Source organism: Microcebus murinus, chromosome 11, assembly GCF_040939455.1.
Source record: "Microcebus murinus isolate Inina chromosome 11, M.murinus_Inina_mat1.0, whole genome shotgun sequence".
Classification (NCBI taxonomy): domain Eukaryota; kingdom Metazoa; phylum Chordata; class Mammalia; order Primates; family Cheirogaleidae; genus Microcebus; species Microcebus murinus.
Genome location: NC_134114.1, coordinates 28,448,730 through 28,471,156, shown reverse-complemented (window position 1 = coordinate 28,471,156; position 22,427 = coordinate 28,448,730). Strand labels below are relative to the sequence as shown.

Here is a 22,427-nt window from a genome sequence, read left to right as displayed (position 1 = left end):
TAGAGACAATGAAGTACAATGAGGGCAAGAGAGATGAAATTGAGACAGACAGACATGAGGGACACTAGAACACAGAATTTTTAAGATTGACACTGTTTGTAGGAGATAGAGAATATTCTCATTGTTCTAAATGGGAAAATAATTAAGAAAAACAGCAAAGTGAAAGGAAAGAATAGGTTCTAAAAGAGATAAATTGTGTTTTGGGTATACTGAGCTTAAGTTCTGGCATATTGCCCTGGTGAGTTGTTCTATAAGTATTTGAACGTATGTCTGGAGTGAAGAATGCTTAGGCTAGAATTAAGAGAAACAGATTCAGTTAGCAGACTAAAAGTAGTGACGACTGAATTTAAAACAGTTCATCTCCTCAAAAGGAGACTGAGAAAGACAATATCCCTTTATACTAACATGGAGTCTATGGTCTTACATTTGAGAAACTATCTTGCCAACATCCTATATTACATGGCCCTATTATTTTTCTGCCACATGTTTCCTATTTTATTCTCTCTCTGTGAGTTCTTATGATCTTCTCTATATCCCTGGTGTCCTGAAATTTCATGATACATGGCTTGGTTTAAGTCTTTTTCATTCTTTCCAGATGAGTCCTTCCCATTTGGAAAGTCATGTTTTTTCAGATCTGAGATCTTTTTGTTTGTTGTTGGTAACTATTTCTTATGTAAGTCCATCCTCCTTCTCCTGTACTTTCTCTTTCTAGAACTTCCTAGTCAAATATTGAACCCTGGATCTACCCTTTAAGTCTCCTATCTTTTTTCTCTTTTATTCTACTTTCCAGGAGATTTCCTTGACTATATTTATATCTACTTTCTAGGAGATTTCAATACTCCTAGGGATTTGCCAACCCCACCAACCCTGCTATCACTTATTTATTTTCAAATACCTCTTTCTTGATCTCTAAATGTTCACTTTTTTTAGTAGTATTCTGCTTTAGTTTCCCAGTTGTACTACTCTCTTTTCTCTCTGAGAGTATTAATCATAAGTGGCCTTTTTCCTTGTAAATTTCTTCAGTTTCCTACATTATTTCTCTCTACTCTGAGTTACTTATTCTATTTGCTTTAGTCATGTTAGAGGATTTCCTCAAATGTCTGGTGATCCTTGTCTACCCATTAATATTTAAGAGCAAGACACTAAAAAGCAAATTAGAAACTCTACAACAGGGGTCAAAATCTTTTTCTGTAAAAGCCAGATAGTAAATAATTTAAGCTTTAAGGACTATATACTCTGTTGCAACTATTCAACTCTGCTATTATAGGGCAAAAACAGTCACAGATAGTATATAAATGAATGAACTAGGCTACTCTAATAAAATTTATTTATGGACACTGAAACTTGAATTTCAGATAATTTTCATATGTCATGAAATATTTTTCTTATTTTGAGTTTCTTTAAACGATCATGGTAGGTATCCCAAGAAACTTTCATGCTCTAGTCCTTGGAACCTGTCAATGTTATTTTATATGACAAAGGGAAATTAAGGTTTCAGATAGAATTGATGTTGCTAATCAGCTGACTTTAAAATAGGGAGATTATCCTGGATTATCCGAGTAGGCTCCATGTAACCACAGATTCTTTAAAAGTGGCAGAGGGAAGCAGAAAAGAAGGTCTCAGTGTTACAAGGTAAGAAGGATTCAACCCACTCTTTCTAGCCCTGAAGACAGAGAAGGAGACCAAGAGCCGAGGAATATGGGTGGTCTCTAGAAGCTGGAAAAGGCAAAAAAATAAATTCTCTCCTGAATCCTCCAGAAAGGGAGACAACCTTACCAATACCTTGATTTTCACCCAGTGAAACTTCTAACCTACAGAACTGTAAGGCCGTACAAAAACAAGTAATGTAATATTCCACTGTGTATATAAAAAAAAAAAAAAAAAAAAAAAAAAGTAATGGGCTAGATTTCACACATGGGCCATAGCTTTTGGACCCCTGGTAGAGCCTCTTGAGCTGGACTGCATGGGATTGAAACCCAGTTATGCCTCATATTAATAACTATAATCTCGAGTAAGCAACTCAATCTCTTTATGTATTGGTTTTCTCATCTGTAAAATGATAATGTTAGTATGTGCATGATAGGGTTGCTATAGGGATTAAATGAAATATTACATGTAAAATGCTTAAAATATTGCCTAGCACATAAGCACTCAGTAAATGCAACAACAAGAACCACAACACAGGAAGAGGAGAGGACGAGTAGCTCTATATGAAGATTTTTATCTTAGCCTAAAATATAGGGTCTTTTTAACAGAGTCCTTCTAAAAGTAATTCTTTAGTCTTCTGTGATGGTGAGAGGAAAGGCAGTGATCTGGTCCCATGGGGTAGAGGAGAACACTGCAAGATAAATCAGTTTGTCTTTACAGGCTTTCCCCAGCATTGCTAAGGTTTCAGTTTTCTCTAGGTGGCTAAGTCAGTTATCATTCATGCATCTCACTCACAGCTTCCAAATGTGTCTTGACTGCTCTTTTCTGCTATCATCTCCTAATTCTCTTTGTTCATGTGGGTTCATGCTTTAAAAAATGCCTTTCTTGTCACTTTAGTGAGGTTTCAGAAGGTAGCCAGGGTTGAACGACTGTGTTTAACTTACTATGTTTAAACAGAAGTCTTAAATTCAATTACTATCTTATACCTGGTGTTAAAAAACAAGGATAATAATAAACCATGTTTTTCAGAAATCTCTTAGCTCAACGTTTTCAAAAGCCAGTTTTTCATTTAATAAATGTTTCTTCTAATATTACGTGACAAGAGCATTTACAAGAGCATTTTACAAAAGGATTGCCATTAAAACTGTATAGCTTTCATTAAAATAACTGACAAATTAGAATTTAAGTTCATCCTCTGCCACCAAAAAAAACCAAAAATAAAAAATAAAAAAAAGAGAGAGAAAAAACCAGAACTTAAGTTTAGAGCCTGCAAGTAATTATTCAGTTTTGGTGGTTTTGTGTTTGACTCAATAATAACGCATTTTTGAAAAGTAATCATCGAAAAATATGCATTTCAAAATACTACAGAATAGATTCTATGTCATGTTTTCTTTTGAATATTTGTAAAAAAATTATAATTCATATATTGACTCAGGCATAACTGAAAACTGGGTCCATGGCACTGCAATTTACTGAGAATAGTTGTATTTTCATATGATGAATAACTGGCTGTAGCAAGGTACCTACATTCTTATCTTCTTAAACTAAACCTTTACTCACCAAGCAATATGTCAAACTCAGATTCATAAGACTTTAAGAGTCAGAGTTAAATAATATCCTGAGGTCTAACTTTACCATTCTATAAAAACTATAACTAGCCTAGGAGCTAAAAAGAAAAAGGAGGAAGACTGACAGTTATTAAGAACCTGTTATGTGCATGTCCTGTCTGGCTGCTTTAAATATATTACCTAATATAAGCCTCATAATAACCACACATGGTGGGGATCATGCCCTCATTTCATGAATAAAGAAAACAAGGAGGAGAACAAAGCTTAGGAAAATCAGGATTGATCGACAGACACTATAAAGTAATGTATAATATAATTGTGTGTCTCAGGCGTAATTTATACAATGTGCTATGGAAAACTATGCAGTAGACTTTTAACTGTCCATAAGTATTTTTCTAGACTACCAATATTAGGCCTAATGAAGAGACAAAAATCTATATTTGGATTTCTAACATTGCTATTCATATTTTTCCTAGAGATAGGCCATTTTTTCCTCAAAGGAGGATACTAAAAACATTTTCTAAATAATTTGGCTTTTAAAAATTATTTTAAAAATAAAATATAGTTTTTTCCTCTATAACTACTCTCTCCTCTTATAATGAATATTGTGCTACTTTAACTGGAACACCTATTTTTGGGTAAAAGTTGTTTATTATTTTTAAGTAATCAGTCTTTGAGGAAAAAGGAAGAAGGTACCTGGAGGAGGGCACTAGCCTGGGCTGCAGGTACAATCTCAGCCATCGGAAGTCACATCTAACTCATAAGCACTCTGACAATATTACTATCAGGAAGATAAAGGATATTCAAAGAATACGGGGTAATCAGATCTGAAAAAGCTCTGCATACATTATTCCCAAGATTGATAGCTAAACTGGTATGTCACAGAAATTTAAAACAGAAAAAAACCCCAGGCTGAAAACAATTATTTTTGGTTAAAATAATCTCAAAGGGAAATTTTTAAATGAAATATGAGTTCACATATCTTCACATTTTTAGATGGTAGCAAATGATAAACAACTATCTCATAAAATGTTTTCCAAATCAAAGTTGTATGAATCTAAATTTGTGCAACAGATGACAAATTTATCACAAAACAAGACTGAAACAAGGATAAAACATATGCTAAAAATGTTTCAATGCTTTATTCTTTTTAAAATCTCCCAAATCTTTAATATCAAAAGGTCAACACTCCATTTAAGGAAAAGCATAGGTTGTTCTAATTGTTATAAATGAGAAATATGAAGTAAATATTAAGAATCTTCCTTCATAAAATTCTTCCTTCTAGCTCATAGTCCATTTTAGTACATATACTTACAGAATTGCCATAGAAGTGAATATTGCTTTTATTTTCAGTGGCTGTGACAACATCATAAGAATGTTCAAAAAGCAGCAACAAGAAGCGAGTACTATCTACTAAAAAAATCACCACAAAAAGTAATTAACAAATAGTATGAGAATTTGGCTTAAATTATTTTACTTGAAGTGTGAAAGAAGAAGGTCAAAGCTACATTATGAAAATTTAACAGAAAATTACTAAAAGCAAGTTTTAAAACTTGAAAAATTATATTTAATGTGTTAAGGCACAGCAGATAGTATCCAACAGTGAGGAGTGATTTGGGAGAGACTGTAAGCAGCTTGAGGGCTCCCAGGGACTTTTCCCAACATGTCTTTATTCTGCTTTATTTTTCTTTGTATTTGTCATTGTATCAAATTAACCAGGTGATTCTAAAAGAGAAGATTCTAGACTTTTGAGAAGGAAAATTTTCAAAGGGGTCTTTCTATGTCACTTTTTATGTAGGCTAGTTCTTATTAATATTCTGCTTTGTTTAGTGAAATATGAACATTATTACTCTGCAATCCCAATTAATCATGTTACTTAACCAGACTGAACATCTCCCAGAGGCCCTGACTATGACTACACACTATGATCTCTGCCTTCCCTAATTCTTCCGTCTGCAGGCAGCATCTGGTCATAAATTATCTTTATAGATCATACTCTAATTTTTAATAAAAATTATGGGTTTAAATTTCTTTTGTCTCATTCTCCGTGAGGTGGTGGATACTCAAAAATACCAGCTAAAATGTTCCTGATGTAGATATAGGCAGATAAGTATAGATACACAAATATGGAGAGAAATACAGAAAGATATATACCAGGTAATTTACAAGCATTATGGGATGGTGATGGGATAATTACAGTAAGAGATAGAAAACAGTAACAATAAAAAAACCAAAAATTTTTTGAAAAAGTACATATTTTATATATGTAAAACTATATGATTCCATTTAAATCAAGAAATTATTTAAAAAAGCAAAGAAATACAGCTATATCTATTCACTTACAAGGTTGTCTGTTTTATGATTTCAAGTGAAAAAAGCAAATTGCAAATTCTGTCTCTGTACAAAAACAAAACTTTTTATCTATATACTTGTATATACATGTATTAATAAGAGGACAGGTGTAGAAAAACATAAATCAACCTTTTAACAGGGGTCATCTGACAGCAGTTAAAGATTTTTGGTGTGCTGGATATCTCTCTCTCCTTCATTTCTGTTCTCTTGTTCATCAGGGGTTTGATCTGCCTAGAGGCTAATCTGATGTGATTACCAGGCCTTGCCTCAGCTTTCCCTGATCCACTTTCTAGCATAGCTGAGAGTATGGGCACTGACCAGCCACTGAGCTGGAGAAATGTCCCTGCAGTATCTAGTAGGTATCTTGAGCTTTCCTGGTAAGGCACTGTGGTGTGTGTTGATTTTCCCAAAAGGGACAGCCCCAGAATCTGTGCAGGGGTTGCAGGCCAAAACAGCAGTAGGAGGCAGTCAGGTAGAGTGGGTCAAGCTGTTGGTAGTGCCTTTGCCAAATCAAACCTCAAATATTATTCCCTCCCATCACCTGTGTCTAGGGAAGATAATTTTCAGTAGCTATGACAACATCTTAAGAATGTTCAAAAAGCAACAACAAGAAGCGAGTACTATCCCCTAAAAAATCACTACAAAAAGTAATTAACAAATAGTATGAGAATTTGGCTTAAATTATTTTACTTGAAGTGTGAAAGGATCAAAGCTACATTATGAAAATTTAACAGAAAATTACTAAAAGCAAGTTTTTAAATCTTGAAAAATTATATTTACTATGTTAAGGCACAGCAGATATCCAACACATAAATCACCAAAACCTCTGTGAATGTGACAAATCGCATTTTCCTGACAAAAACTTAGTCTATACATAGTAATTGCAATATAAGAAAATACAGTATGTTTTTTAGTAAAGAGTTCATCATACTGTAGATTCCTGATAGGCATTAAAGACCAGCAACATTGCTTTTAACAAAATAAGTCCACAGAATGAATTTGATAAGTGTTTTTATATGAACATGTCATTAAATATTTATAAGATTATACATGCTAAATTATTTTAAAACCCAAAAATTATACTTAAGAGAGACATAAAAAGTTTTCAAAAATTCATTTGTTTGCTAACACAAAATCAGTTGATTAGTTTGATTTATATACACAGATTGTGTATTTATATATCATTAAAGATACACCAAGAATTACTTCAATTGCTCTCCTCTTCTCCACACCCCCAAGACTCACATATACACAACTTTATCTCATTGTGTTTTCACAAAACTAGGATATTTTTTATGCTACTATTTTTTAATGTCTTCTTAGAAATAAACTATATCATTTTATGTTACCTTTTCAGAATGCATGCATTCACTCATTTATTCAATAAATAGTTATTGAAGGTCTGCTATGTACTAGGCTGTTCTTTGCTCCGGGAATATGGCAGGGAGCAAAACAGACAGCAATTCTTTCCCTCATGGAGCCAATATCCTACTGGAACGAAACACTGAATAAAGAAGTAGGCAAAACATATAGCATAGCATGTCAGATGGTGATCAGCACTAAGGAAGAAAATAAGAAGGATAGAGAGTGCCACTGGTAGGGAGAAGGCTGCAATTTTAAATAAAGTGTGGTCAAGGAAGGCCTTGCTGAGGAGAGAAAATTTCAGTCCTCTGAACCGGAAAAGGTGAGGCAAAACACCATGTGAATATTTGGGAGAAGAGCATTATAGACTGAGGGGTTCACCATAGGCAAAGTGTTCAACATGTGCAAAGTCACGGTTCATGCTGTTCTCTCTCCAATGTCAACTCCCACTGTTCTGCCACTTTCTTACTCTACTCTAAATAAGCAATGACCTCCTTGCTGTTGCTCAAATTATGCTGGTGAATGGGGAGTGGGGAACCAGGGAGGTAGTGCAGATCCTCAGAAGCTCCTCTGAAGTTCTTCTGAAGTGGCCTTCTCCTCAGATTGAAAGGCAGGCCATCATCATATGAATGAAAGGGACCTTGCGCAAACAACTCCTCTTGAGCAGCAATGTCCAAAAGATCTTTCTGCAATGATGGAATTGTTCTGTATCTATACTATCCAGTAAGGAGACACTAGTCACATGAGGCTGTGAGGTACCTGAAAAGTAGCTAGTGTGACTAAGAAACTGACATTCTAGTTTTATTTTATTTTAATTAACTGAAATCAAAATAGTCAAACATGGCTAGTAGCTGGCATACTGGCCAGTATAATTTTAAAGTAAAAGTAGGTCTCGAGAACATGGGAATTTATCGTTAATAGAGACACCTTAATTCTAAAGAAATGTTTCATTTAATTGCTAAAGTTTAAGTTGGTCCAATAAGAATTCTATGATTCAATGTAGCAATTATGATAGCTTTAGTTAATCATCACCAAACATGTATTAGCCATCATCTAACACTTAATTCTTTGGATACTACATAGAAAAACTATTGCTATTAGGCTTTCTTACTTCAGCTTTAGTGTTTCTCTGGAGATGATTTTTTTATTGTTGAAATAATAGTTACGAATTTTTTAAATAATCTGTTATTACATTAAGCTGTATTTCCTGCTTGCAAGTTTTTCTTCTCAATTTGATTTGTTTTTAGTTGACACACATTTACATGCAAATGTAAAAATATGAATAAAATATAACAAATAGGATGTGTATGATAAATTATACATTCATTTGTGAAATAAATTCTAACAAAATGGAATAAAAAACTATGATTAGTAGAGGGCTTAAGAGATACACTTTAGAAACTGGCATTAAAATGGTTTTGTTTTGCATAAAATTGGAAATAGGAGATATTATTTTAAGATATGCAAGGCCAATCTTTAAAAACTATATTCAACTTATAAAATTATGTGGGTTTTAAGAGAAAACCAGATACACGTGCACTATATACACCAAAAACATTATTATTAAAGCTACACAAGAAAACCACGTGTTTTAGAATTTCCATGTTTAAATCAACAGCACCCAGAGTCGACGAAAGCCAGTTACTAAAAAATTTATTGCTTGGTTAAAACTGAGTTTACAATTCAAAGGAGTTTTAAAATCTCAGCGCTGTTATGAAGCTTTATGGGGTTTATAATTGAGATGAAAACAGAAATAAAAAGATCTGACAAACAGAAAATGCCAAAGATATTTCCAGCATTATAAGCATGGATTTTTACCCCCACCATTACTTATTACTTCTTCTATCACAACTGACTTTAATACATCTGTTTCCTGGGGTCCCTTTCAAAATGTAAACTTTTGATGGGCAAAGCTAAAAGGAATATTTTTCTAATTTTTTTTAAAACCTAGAATGAAAACTCCATGAAGGCAGAAATTTTTGATATGTATCCTCAGCACTAGAATAGTATCTAACACATAGTACATATTCAATAAATATTTATTGACTTAATAATTTGACCAGATCCTTTTATTAAAATGAAGCTATACAAATTGTATTATAACATTTCTGTTGAATTTTAACACTGGTTCCCTAGCCTCATTCCAAAATTTTACCATCTATACATACAACCCTTTTTTTTAAAGCTTTTTGGCAATTCACAAAATTAGGTGAGAGCTTTTGTATCCATTATTTCCATAGATTGTATGCTCCCTTCCATGTCCAAAATTTATTTATTCTAATAATGAGCTAAAACCGTATAGAAAAAATGTGGAACCTATACAAATGGAACATCATAGAATATTAAAACAAAATATTATTTAAATTACTATGGAAATAATTGCAAAAAAAGCTGATAGATCATCCTGGACTTTTTGAATTTTTCTTAAACCTTTTGAAGGGTATTCTTTCAAAGGCTTTACTTAGTCTTGGTTTGATATTACTGTCAAATTCTTCACTTTCAAAATCAAATAAATTGAAAAAAAAACATCAAATAAATTGGCCGGGTCCAGTGGCTCACGCCTATAATCCTAGCCCTCTGGGAGGCCGAGGTGGGATTGCTTAAGGTCAGGAGTTTGCAACTAGCCTGAGCAAGAGCGAGACCCCTACTCTACTAAAAATAGAAAGAAATTAATTGGCCAACTAAAAATATATAGAAAAAATTAACCAGGCATGGTGGCACGTGCCTGTAGTCCCAGCTACTCGGGAGGCTGAGGCAGTAGGATCACTTGAGCCCAGTAGTTTGAAGTTGCTGAGAGTGAGGCTGACGCCACAGCAGTTAAGCCCGGGCAACAAAAGTGAGACCCTGTCTCAAAAAAAAAAAAAGAGAGAGAGAAAAGAAAAAAAAATCAAATAAATTGAGATGCCATATAATAAACTGCACTGTGCTCTTTAAATTTTATACCCAAAAGAGCAAACTTATTTTAAAAGCAAAATCTAATACACACTGGAAAATACTAAGCTGGAATGCTTGCTGAAATGCTGTTTACTGCAAAAGTCCCAATGTTTGATCAACTAACACTAAAGTTTAAATTAGGTCTATACTCAGGAAATTGACCTTCATAATATTTTAACATGTTTGTCTTTATAAGGTAGTTATCTTCTAAGGAAAGAATATTTAAATGTCCTTGACTTACAGTTAAATTTCGGTCCCAGATCTGTATGCTTCCATTCTGGCAGGCAGCTGCTATGAGGTTTCCATCTCTACTATACGTGCACGTAGTGGGAATGACTTTTTTGCCTTGCATTGTCCGTGGCTTAAAGACATTTTTTTGCTTCTTTGGATTTTCAACTTCCCATGTCCTCACAGTCCTAAAAAGGACCAGGAAATTTTTCATTGATAAAAAAGAAAGGAATTTTAAATGAAAAAGAGTCCATAAATATTGCCTCACCTTTTAAGCACATAAATCTAATAATTATTTTTAAATAAAACAAGACACGTACTGTAAACGGGTTTTCTCCACTTATAAAAGAGGTTACTCACAGAAATAAATAAAATGAACCATCTGAGTCATGTTGTCATCGCATCAGAACGTAGCAATTTCTACTTCAAATCTTTCAGAGTTATTAGTTCTGACCCTCTAATGCAGTGGCTTCCAAACTCTTCTGACTATATGTGCTGATCAGTAAAACTGTTACATGTATGCCCTCTATATAGGCACATTAATTTGTAAATTACTTGCATGTGTTACTGCACTGTTCTATAACACCAGAAAACACACTGAAAAATAAGTCACTAAAAAAGTCATGCTCCTCTTGGGGAGGAGTAGAAATGCAGCTGACTGCGCCTGAGTTTTCACCAAGTAACAAGCAACAGCAGTCTAAGCCTGGGGCAGGGGGAGAACACGCTCCTACCACAGTCCCAGGCAAATGAGCACAGCCACTGAGGGAGGGTAGAACAAAAGCCATATGACTCAGAGGAAGGGGGGAAAAAAGCATAAAATAGAGAAACATAAAGATGAGGTCAGCAACTTCTTGGTAGAAACTATGCAAACCAAACCACTATGAAACAACAGCTTTAAAGTTCTGAAAGAAAAAACAAATTCTCAATCCAATATTTTATAGCCAGTGAAAATATATTTCAAAATAAGTTGAAATCAACTTCAATTTCAGATGGAAAAAAGCTGAGGCAATTCATTGTCATCAGTCATATAGTACAAGAAATGTTAAAGGAAGTTCTTAAGGCAGAACAACTATGACACAAATGGAAATCTGAATCTACATAAAGAAAACAAACATAAAAATAAGAGTAAATGTAAAAGGCATTTTAAAAAGATGTTTAAATCTCTTTTAAAAATAAAAGGCTTAAAGCAAAAATAGTAACACTGTATTGTGAGTTTTATAACATTTGTCCAAATAAAATATATGGCAATAATAGAACAGAGGTTGGGAGGGGAGAATGAAAGTATATAGTTTTAAGCTATACTCAAAATGGCAAATTATTTGAAGAGAGAATATGATACACTAAAGACGTTTGTTACAAACCCTAACGCCATTGCTAACACATTTTTAATGAATATATAATAATGGAGATAAAATGAATGAAAACAAAAATATTCTATCAAAAACAGAAAAAGATGAGAAATGAAAACAATATGATAAATACAAAACAAACATGGCAGATATAAATCCATTATCAATGATTACATTAATTGAAAATGTCCTAAAAACTCCAATTAAAGAAAAAGATTCTACTGGATTAAAGAAAAACAAGGCACAAGCTGATTCTATCTTTAATTAATATTCTAATTAGTTAATATGTTAATTAATATATATAACATGGATAATGTATATTATATATACAGATAGACAATAATATTGTCACTCCAGGGGCTTTTTGATTATTTGCATGGTACTCTCTTTCAACCCTTTTATTATTAATATTAATCTATCTAAATCTTTATATACATATATTATCTCTATATGTAGTTATATAGTTATATATAGATATGTCATTATATACTATATAGTTACATAGAGTTATCTATATCTATAGGTAGATATAAATTATATATTTATATATAATATATAATTATATGTACCTATATCTATCTTTATATAATTATATATATGTTTTTATATATAATTATATATATAAAGACTTAGGTTAATAGTAAAAGATAGGAGGAAAGTATCATGTAAACAATCAAAAAAAACTTGGAGTGATCACATTAAAGTCAAACTAGACTTCAGAACAAGGAATATAACCAGAGACAAAGAGAAAAGTTTCAATAATAGAGTCAAGTGATCAACAGAAATAATAATCCTAAATACATATACCCCTAATAACAGAGCTTCAAAATAAGAAAACAAACTTAACAGAATAAAAGGTGAAACAGCAAGTCCACACTTATAACCATATAATTCATGATCCAATCACCTCCCATCAGACCCCCACCTGCAACACTGGAGACCAAATTTCAACATGAGATTTGGAGGGGACATATATCCACATTACATCATAAGTCATTTTAATAGGTATGTAGTGATAGTATAAGTGATTTTAATTTACATTTACTAGTGATGTTGAGGATCTTTCTCCACATATAATTTATCATTCATTTCTCTTCCTTGATGTATCTGTTCACATCTTTTGTCCATTTTTAAAATATTAAGTCACATTTTCTTATTATTGAATTTTGAGAGTTCTTTAAATATTCTGGACATGAGTTTCCACAAGAGCAGGTTGTTTTTAAAACGTCTGGCTTCTTGGGTTTCTCTCTTTTGCTTCTTCCCTGATCATGTGATCTCTTTGCACAGGCTGTTCCCCTTCTCCTTTCTGCCATGAGTAGAAGCAGCAGGAGGTCTTCACCAAAAGCCAAGAAATACCTGCACCATGTTTTTCTTGTACTTCCCAGCCTGCAGAACTGTGACCTAAATAAACCTCTTTTCTCATACATTACCCAGCCTCAGGTATTCTGTTACAGCAACACAAAACAGGCTAAGGCAGCCCAATTTATTGATATTTTTGGGTATCATATCTAAAAAATCTTTGCCTAACTCAAGGCTGTAGAAATTCTCCTTTCTCCCACAAATTTTATAGTTTTAAGTTTTACAACTAGGTCTATAATCTATTTGAATTATTTTTTTACATGTGGCATATGGTATGAGAGTCAAGGTTGATTTTTTTTTAATTTTATATATGGATATCCAATTGTTTCAGTCCTAGCTGTGTCTGAGAACTATAAAGCCTTCCCCCATGAAATGTATTCTATATTGCTTACTTGTGCCTTAACTCTGTTCACTATGTTTCTAAAAGATAAGCACAAAGAGTTGAAGAATATTGTATTTGTCTTTTCTTTCTGCCCTCAACACTGCAACAGTGGAGATAAATTATGATAGTTTCTCTTTTTTATAACTGAACATCCCCGAATGTCAGATGATACTTTAGAATTATGATTTGAAAGGCCCCACACAAGCATAAAGTATCATTATCTGGCTTGTTTAAAGTTCTTCATCTTTAAAACTAGGATAATAATACCAACAATGAGGGGCTGTGAGGATTAAATGAGATTAGGGATATAAACACATCTAGGATAATACTTGGAACACAGTAGGCACTCAATAAATACTAGGTCCTTTTTGCTCTTCCTCTTACACCATAAATAAAATATCAAAGCTAATAAATCCAACATCTAAGTATTTCCATGTATTTCAGTGGTATATTAACAGGTTGAGTTAGTTATCAAAATAAGGGAAAGGGGAAAAAAGCAGTTTACCTAGAATACAGATGTATGAAATACAAATTCATGTATTAGCATCTGATAGTGACTAATTACACTATGGTTTTATGGCTCTGTTTCTCTGAATCTATGCCTAAAACATGGATGCTAAAGTGCTAGGCCGTTAGGTATCTGTCAAAACATTTTATGCTGAAGAACACATATTTTGAAACTTGGAGCAATATCTGGTCTTGTAAAATTAAAACTGCCTTTCATAAAAAAGATTTAAAAATAGAAGAAGGATCTGCCTGGGTCTTACTGGACATACAATGAAAACATCCAGAAGACAGGAAAATGACACAGGTGGGGTCACTACATTGCCCCAGGCACAAATGCTTTCTGTCTTAAAAGTTTGAATTCTTTCCAGATACAAGTTCTAAACTTTCTGGCATCTGCTACATAAATGCATCACAGCATTTGGCAGAAGTCAAGGGAAGCATTAATTTTGCATGGAAATCACTTAAGAGATCTTGGTTTAATTTTTTCTTGAAAGACTACACAAAGAACGTGAGCCATGTAAAAGTCTAAAACTTGCTGGCTTTCTTGGAAGAACAAAGCCAACAAGAAAGAACTTCTTTTCAAAAATGCCTAAATATTAAGGTACTGAAGTTCCAGATAAATGGGAAAAATGTTCTAGCTTCTATATAAACCCACAATTATTTTTATAAACACACACTGGAGGCACATACAATTCATATGCACATATACATGTAAACACTAATTGCAATAATAATGCAATTGTATTTAGAAGAAATTTATTTGGTGATAATGTTTTATATTTATATTTATTGAAGTTATATGGTTCCAGAACAAACTCTCAGAATATTCATTCAATCAAAGGGTTTGAAAAAGTAAAAAGGATTTATGAAATCTAGAGTTAGAATTAGGAGTGAATGCTATAATAAGTAACCACTTATACCCTTACATTTATAGCCAATTAATTTTCAACAAAGATCAAAACAATTCAGTGGAAAAGAAATAGTCTTTTCAACAAATAAAGCTGGGACAATTGGCTATCATATGTAAGAAGGGAATTTGGACCTTTACTTCACATATCAGACAAAAATTAATTCAAAATGAATCACAGATCTAAATGTAAAAAAAATCTTAAAAGAAAATATAGGAGTAAATCTTCATGACCTTGGACCAGTCCATGAATTCCTAGATATACCACCAAAAGCAAATGATGAAAGAAGGGAAAAAAGATAAGCTAGAGTTCATCAAATTAAAACTTTATGTGCTTCAAAAAATATCATGAAGAAAGTGAAAAGAAAAGCCACAGATTTGGGGAAAATATTTATAAATCATATATCTCATCAGGTACTGGGTATCCAGAATATTTTTTAAGAATTTCAAATTAAATAAAAAGACAACCAATTTCTTAAATGGGTAAAATATTTGAATATATGTTTCACTAAAGAAAATATACAAATGCCCAAAAAGCACATGAAAAGATGCTTGACATCATCAGTCATTAAGAAAATGCAAATCAAAATCACAATGGCATTTTCTATAGAAATGCTATAATGAAAAAGGACAGACAATAAAAAGGGTTGGTAAGGAGGCAGAGACACTGGAAGCCTCATATATTACAGGTAAAAATGTAAAATGGTATGGCCACTTTGTAAAACAGGTGGGTTGTTTTATAAAATATCAAACAAAGATTTTGTAACCTGCAACTATACTAAACTTGTTTACCAGTCCTAACAGTTTTCTGGTAGACTCTTTAGGGTTTTCTATATATAAGATCAAGTCATCAGCAAACAGAGACAATTTCACTTCCTCCTTTCCTGTTTGGATGCCTTTTCTTCTTCTTGCCTAATTGTCCTTGCTAGGACTACCAGTACTGTTGAGTGTAAGTAGTCAGAGTGGGCATACTTGTCTTGTTCCTGTTCTTAGAGGAAAAATTTTCAACTTTTCAACACTGATTCTTGTCATATATGGCCTTTATTGTATCAAGAAACATTCCTTCTATATCTATTTTGTTGTGAGTTTTTATTATGAATGAACACTAAATTTTATCAAATGCTTTTTATGCATCTGTTAAGATAATCCTGTCGTTTTTTATCCTTCATTTTGTTATTATGGTGTGTCACACTTAATTGATTTACATATGTTGAATCATCCTTGCATCCTCTGGGATAAATCCCACTTAATCATGGTGAATGATATTTTTAATATGCTGTTGGATTCAGTTGCTAATATTTTGTTGAGGCTCTTTGCATCTGTGTTTATCAGAGATATTATCCTGCAGTTTTTTTTATCTTATAGTGTCCCTGTCTGGCGTTGGTATCAGGAAAATACTGGACTCATAAAATACATTTGGATTATTCCTTCCTCTTCATTTTTTAGAAAAGTTTGAGAAGAATTGGTATTAGTTTTTTAAATGCTTCATAGAAGTGAAGCCATAGAAGTGAAGCTTCATAGAAGTGAAGCTTCACTTCAGCAGTGAAGCCATCAGGTCCTGGGCTTTTCTTTGATTGCAGACTTCTTACCAATTCAATCTCCTTATTCATTATTGGTCAGTTTGGATTTTCTACTTGTACACTAACAAAAATCTATCCAAAAAAGAAATTAAGAAAATAATCCCATTTATAATAATTTAGGAATAAATTTAAACAAGGAAGTGAAAGAATTGTATACTGAAAACCATAAAACATTGATGAAGGAAATTGAAGAAGATACAAATAAATAGGAAGATATCCCATGCTCATGGACTGGAAGATTGTCTTAGTCCATTCAGGCTGCTATTAAAAAATGCCATAAACTAGGTGGCTTATAAACAAGAAAAATTTATTTCTCACAGTTCTGGAGCTGGGAAATCTAAGACCAAGGTGCCAGCAGATTTGGTATCTAGTGAGGGCCCACCTCCTGGTTCACAGATGGTCATATTTGCTCTATAACCTCACATGGCAGAAGGGCAAGACCTCTCCTAGGTGTCTTCTATAGGGGCATTAATGAAGGTTCTGCCCTTGTGACCTAATCACCTCCCAAAGGCTGCACTTCCCAATACCATCACCTTGGGGGTTAGGATTTCCACATATGAATTTGGTGGGGACACAAATATTCAGTCTGTAGCATAGATTTACCACATGACTCAGCATTTCTACTCCTAGATACCTACCCAACAGAATTGAAAGTATATGCCCACTTAACAATGTATACATCAATGTTCACACAGGCCTTATTCAACTCAAATGTCCATCAGCAGTGAGTAGATAAACAAAATGTGAAATTGCCATATAATAAAATATTATTTGGCAATAAAAACAAAGTAATGCTATATGCTAAATATTACTTTCCTGAAGCTCTCATAACAAATAACCACAGCTGGGTTACTTCAAACAACAAAAATGTATTCTTTCACAGTTCTGGAGGCCAGAAGTCTGAAATTGAGGTGTCCTCAGCACCACACAACTTCTGAAGGTTCTAGGGGAGAATCCCTCCTTCCCTCTTCAAGCTGCTAGTGGCTGTCAGCATTCCTTGGCTTCCTTGACTTACAAATACAACACTCCCATCTCTGCTGTCATCTTTACATGGTTTTGCCTCTGTGTGTCTTCTCATCTTCTATCTCTTATAGGGATACTTGTTGGTTATCATCTTAAAATCCTTAAGAATTACATCTGCAATTAACTGTAGATGTACAATGTACATTTTCCAAACAAGGTACCATTCACAGGCTCCAGGGATCTGATATGGACCTATCTTTTAGGTGGCTGCCATTCAACCCACTATATACTACAGCATGGATGAACCTCAAAACACATTATCCCAAATAAAAGAAGATAAAGACACAAGATCACATATTACATGATTTGAATTATCTGAAATGTCCATAAAGGCAAATATATAGATAGCAGATTAGTGACTAGGGCTGGTGATAGAAATAGGGAGTGACTAGACATGGTCTCTTTGGGGGGTGACAGAAATGCTATAAATCAGATTATCATGATAGTTGCACAACTCTGTAAATATACTAAAAACCACTGAATTGCCCCATCCTTTTCTAGTTTCAGCCAGAATCAGCATAGCTGTAAATCCTATTAAATTCCCAGAAAAGACCATCATTGATTAATTAAATATTTCTGAGGGACATTTTAGGAAATCTCAGATGAGGAAGTTGATAAAATATAACTGGAAGAGATTCCCAATTTAAAATATATACCAACATTCTTACTAGACAAAAAATATACCTGTTCTTATAATCTAAACAACCCCAAAGCTCTTCATGAAGCACTTTTACAGTATTTTATTTCATTAAATCAAATAGGAAGAAAGATCAGGATTTGGTATATAGATTAAGAAGGCAAGAATCCCACATTACATAGAGAGTTCTAGTCCAAGTGACTTGATGGACTACAGCAGGAAAATAGTACTCAATAGCAAATTAAAACCCTATATCATATGTCAAATTTATACCAAATTAAAGGGTAGTGCACAAATAGGACATATATATATATACTATATATATAGTATATATAGAGTACTATATACAGAATACATTATGTATTTTTACATAATGTATGCATATCTATATTTCAATCAGTGACCTTAAATATAGTAAGGAGGGAGGAAAAAAGGAAGGAAGAAAAAGGGAAGAGAGAAGAGGGCAGGGCAGAAAGGGAACACTGACATGCACTCAAGCATGTTGATGTAGTTTCTTTTTTTTCTTCTAATGCCTTTTAATTTAACCTATCATAAAGTTACCAGGACATGCAGTACAGTGTTCTAACAGAACACTCACAGGTAGATGTTGAGAATTGTTCTGTTCAGACTTATAGCAAAGATGCTTTACATTTATTTCAAAAGAATATATGAAGACCTTCATATACTTTCCAAAATACCAAATTAATATTTTCCATACAGATAACCATCTTGACATCTTTTATTTTCTTAACATCTAGCATAGTTTTTTAAGAAATAATAGACTTTCAATAAAATTAAAATCCTACACCATATATGTAATTTTATATACATATGTATCTTAGGATCTATCCATCCATCTACCTATCTTAGTACTGCTTTATTCTTAAGTTCTCTTGAAATGTTCTTGAAAACAATTTGCTTCAATTAATTTTGTTGAGGCATAAGTGCTGTTCCTACCCCTGAAGAAAAAAGGATGAATAGAATAGGCCCTTTGCCTTCACAGAAACCACACCCTGGCTGGTGAAAATGTATTATAAGCAATAAGCCATGGAGCCCCAACTCAACAAATTAAGTATTAATATTAATACTTTCTATAGGATAGGTACCTTGGTGGATACTTAGGATACAAAAGAGCCTATTCTCTAAGAACACATAATCTAAAAGGGAAGAAAAACCAGAAAAAATGTAATTGCATCATGAGGCAGCCACCCAGAGAAGAGAAGGAGGTATTTCATTGGGAAAGAGCTAAGAAGGATCCTACAGAGGTATGAATTTTGGGAGAGCTAAGATTCTGTGGGTAAAATTCACAGGTTGGGGTGGGGGTATAGGTGGGGGTAAGAGTGAATCCTAGAAATTGGTGTAAAAGATGCAAAAATAAGAGGGCTTGAAAAAGCACAGTCTATCTAGGAACAAAAAGTACTTTGCTCTGACAAGAAGATGAAGTGCACAGTGGACATAAGTGGAAGATGAGATTGTAAAAATTATTGGCGAGTACCAGATTGTTAAGGGTATCTTCTGAGATTTGTTGGGATTAGAGGCTTTCTACTCTAGGAGACCTATGGAGCCACTAAATAGAGGAGTGGCTTAAATTACATAATTTCAGACTTGTGTTTTAGAAAGACATTTGGATGGCAGTGGGAAAGACTGCTGGGAAGGGATAAGTCTGTAGGTTAGAAAGTCCGGGTGAGAGATGATACAACCTGCACTAAGGAAATAGAACAGGGAAAGTGAGAAGAAAAAATAACTCTGAGGTGGGCTAGAGTGGCAGTGCTACCCAGTGAGGCAGGCCTGTGGAAGGTATGGTATGAGACAGAAGATAATTTTGGTAGAGGAGGTAATAGCAGGTTAAGGTTCAGATAACTATGTGATATCCAGGTAGAGAATCTTGTTAAATAGGGTCTAGGTGAAAGAAATATAATTAGCAGTCATTAGAACATAGACAGAAATATAAAACCGTGGGGCCTTCAAAGGTAGACTCTTATGGAACAGTCATTTAGAGAATAGGCAGCAAAAATGAAAAAGAGCTACATAGGAGATAAGAAAGAGGTTAAGAGGAGAGGGGCAGTGTTAGGAAGCTAAAGGAGAAAGCTTAAAAGGAAGGTGTGATCAAGAGTGTCAAACCAAAGAGAAATTAACAATTGCAACTTTTTGGGATTGAATTTTGGCCTTCAATCCTAAAAAACAACAACATAGAAACATAGAAACAACAACATATACAACAACAAAGAAACAAAAACCTAAAAGGCCTTCACAAGATTTAATAGACTAGAGATCATAGATGACTTCTATAAAATCAGTTTCAGTAGAATGATGGGGCAGAAGTAAGAATGCCATGGAATTAAGAGTGAGAAGCAATGAGGGAGAGAGAGCAGGTGATGAGTGGTCATGCATAAAATGCTATTTACATATAGACAGGAATCAATAAAATCTGGCTAAGAGGCCGGGCGCTGTGGCTCACGCCTGTAATCCTAGCTCTTGGAGGCCGAGGCGGGCGGATTGCTCAAGGTCAGGAGTTCAAAACCAGCCTGAGCAAGAGCGAGACCCCGTCTCTACTATAAATAGAAAGAAATTAATTGGCCAACTGATATATATATAAAAAATTAGCCGGGCATGGTGGCGCATGCCTGTAGTCCCAGCTACCCGGGAGGCTGAGGCAGAAGGATCACTCCAGCCCAGGAGTTTGAGGTTGCTGTGAGCTAGGCTGACGCCACGGCACTCACTCTAGCCTGGGCAACAAAGCGAGACTCTGTCTCAAAAAAAAAAAAAAAAAAAATCTGGCTAAGAGGAAGAGGAATGGAACTAGGAATAGAGGATAGGGAGAGGATGAAACTTTTGATTTGGCTCCTAAATAATAAGTAGGAGTTGAAAGACAGATTTGAAGGAGAGTTTATGGCAGAATGAAAACCATGAGCTATTAAAGTACTGAAAGGAATGGTGAATAATCTGATATAGTTGCAGTGTGTGTGTGTGTGTATGTGAGTGTGTGTGTCATGCACACATATCTGGAGATGAAGGTGGAAACAGGCTAGGACTAGGTTGGGTAAGGCTTTGCAAACCCAGTTAGGAAGTGTACACAGTACTCTGTAAACCTTAGAAAGGCAACAGAGAATCAACCCCAATAAGGGGTGTGGACTCATGATGGGCAGGTCTGAACTGCCCTCCTGCACAAGTGTTGTGCACCAAAGTCAGCCTGGAATGATGCTCCACTAACAGAGCCTCACCCAGGGTATAGAGCCAAGAAGGAATGAAGACAATGTCCCACGAAGATACTGAATCAATAGGAGAATGATGCTGTTATTCACATAAATGGAGAATAAATTGAGAAGACAGAAATATACTGAAAAAAGAAATTAAAATGGTAAAGATCCAGTGTTTCTATTAATATATATTTTTGGCCAATTGAAAATGAAAATGAAGAAGTCACTGATGGAAATCAACTCTTCTGGAGAGGCACTGAGAACAAACAGAAGAATTTTATAACTTTCCAACTACATTTCTTTGTCATATTTGACTGGGGAGTGGGAAACTCACGACAAATCCATCCGGGGCATAAAGCAAGTTATTAATTCTATTTCCCTAATTAATTACTCTTAAAACATGTATCAAGATAAGAAATCGCCGGGCGCGGTGGCTCACGCCTGTAATCCTAGCTCTTGGGAGGCCGAGGCGGGCGGATTGCTCAAGGTCAGGAGTTCAAAACCAGCCTGAGCAAGAGCGAGACCCCGTCTCTACTATAAATAGAAAGAAATTAATTGGCCAACTGATATATATATAAAAAATTAGCCAGGCATGGTGGCGCATGCCTGTAGTCCCAGCTACTCGGGAGGCTGAGGCAGAAGGATCGCTCGAGCCTAGGAGTTTGAGGTTGCTGTGAGCTAGGCTGACGCCACGGCACTCACTCTAGCCTGGACAACAAACCGAGACTCTGTTTCAAAAAAAAAAAAAGATAAGAAATCATATGTGGATTTGGCTTTAAAATGTTGAGAGAGATGTAGTATGCCTATAATTACAGACGACTGTTTTACGATGTTAAGAAGTAATGCTATGTCACTACCTTCTGACAAGAGCAAATCAGACCACAGTGGGTGGATGTGGGAAATGGGAGATACAGAGGCAGAGGAAAAAGATTATAGTGGCCAGCACAGGATAAAGTGGGTATAAAAAAGCTTACAGAAATCTGCCTCTATCTACTCCTTTACTACAGATGCTGCCAGGGCTCACTATTGCTTCTGGACCAATTTCTTCCTGGGTATCAGCAGGTGCAGGCAGGCTTCCCAACAAACTGCTAAAGTTTAACATGATTACAGCTATCATTATTTTTTAATGCCTCTGAAATATAATACATATACAAAATTTTCACTCAACCAACCAAGTTTTAAAGCAGCAGATTCCACATCTGCAAAACAGATTCAAAAGATAAAATTATATGTGCCAAAGAGTGATTCAGTGCAAATTTGAAAATGAGATAAATACTCTTCTTTTGAAAGAGAATGGATGGTTTTTCTCGACTGAAAAGTTAAACAATCCTTAATCAAATTGTAGAATTAAGTAGCACAGTCAATGTTATATTAGAAGTTTACACCAGAAATAGT

General features: G+C 34.3%; 1 protein-coding gene across 1 annotated transcript in view; it reads right to left on the bottom strand.

Annotated features, from left to right (window-relative positions):
- The window catches only part of WDR70 (WD repeat domain 70), a 227,813-nt gene that overhangs the window by 85,675 nt on the left and 119,711 nt on the right, over nucleotides 1-22,427 (bottom strand). The window contains exon 10 of the mRNA XM_012736463.3: nucleotides 10,105-10,279. Coding sequence (XP_012591917.1) covers nucleotides 10,105-10,279 — 175 coding nt within the window. The remainder of the gene's footprint in view (nucleotides 1-10,104; nucleotides 10,280-22,427) is intronic.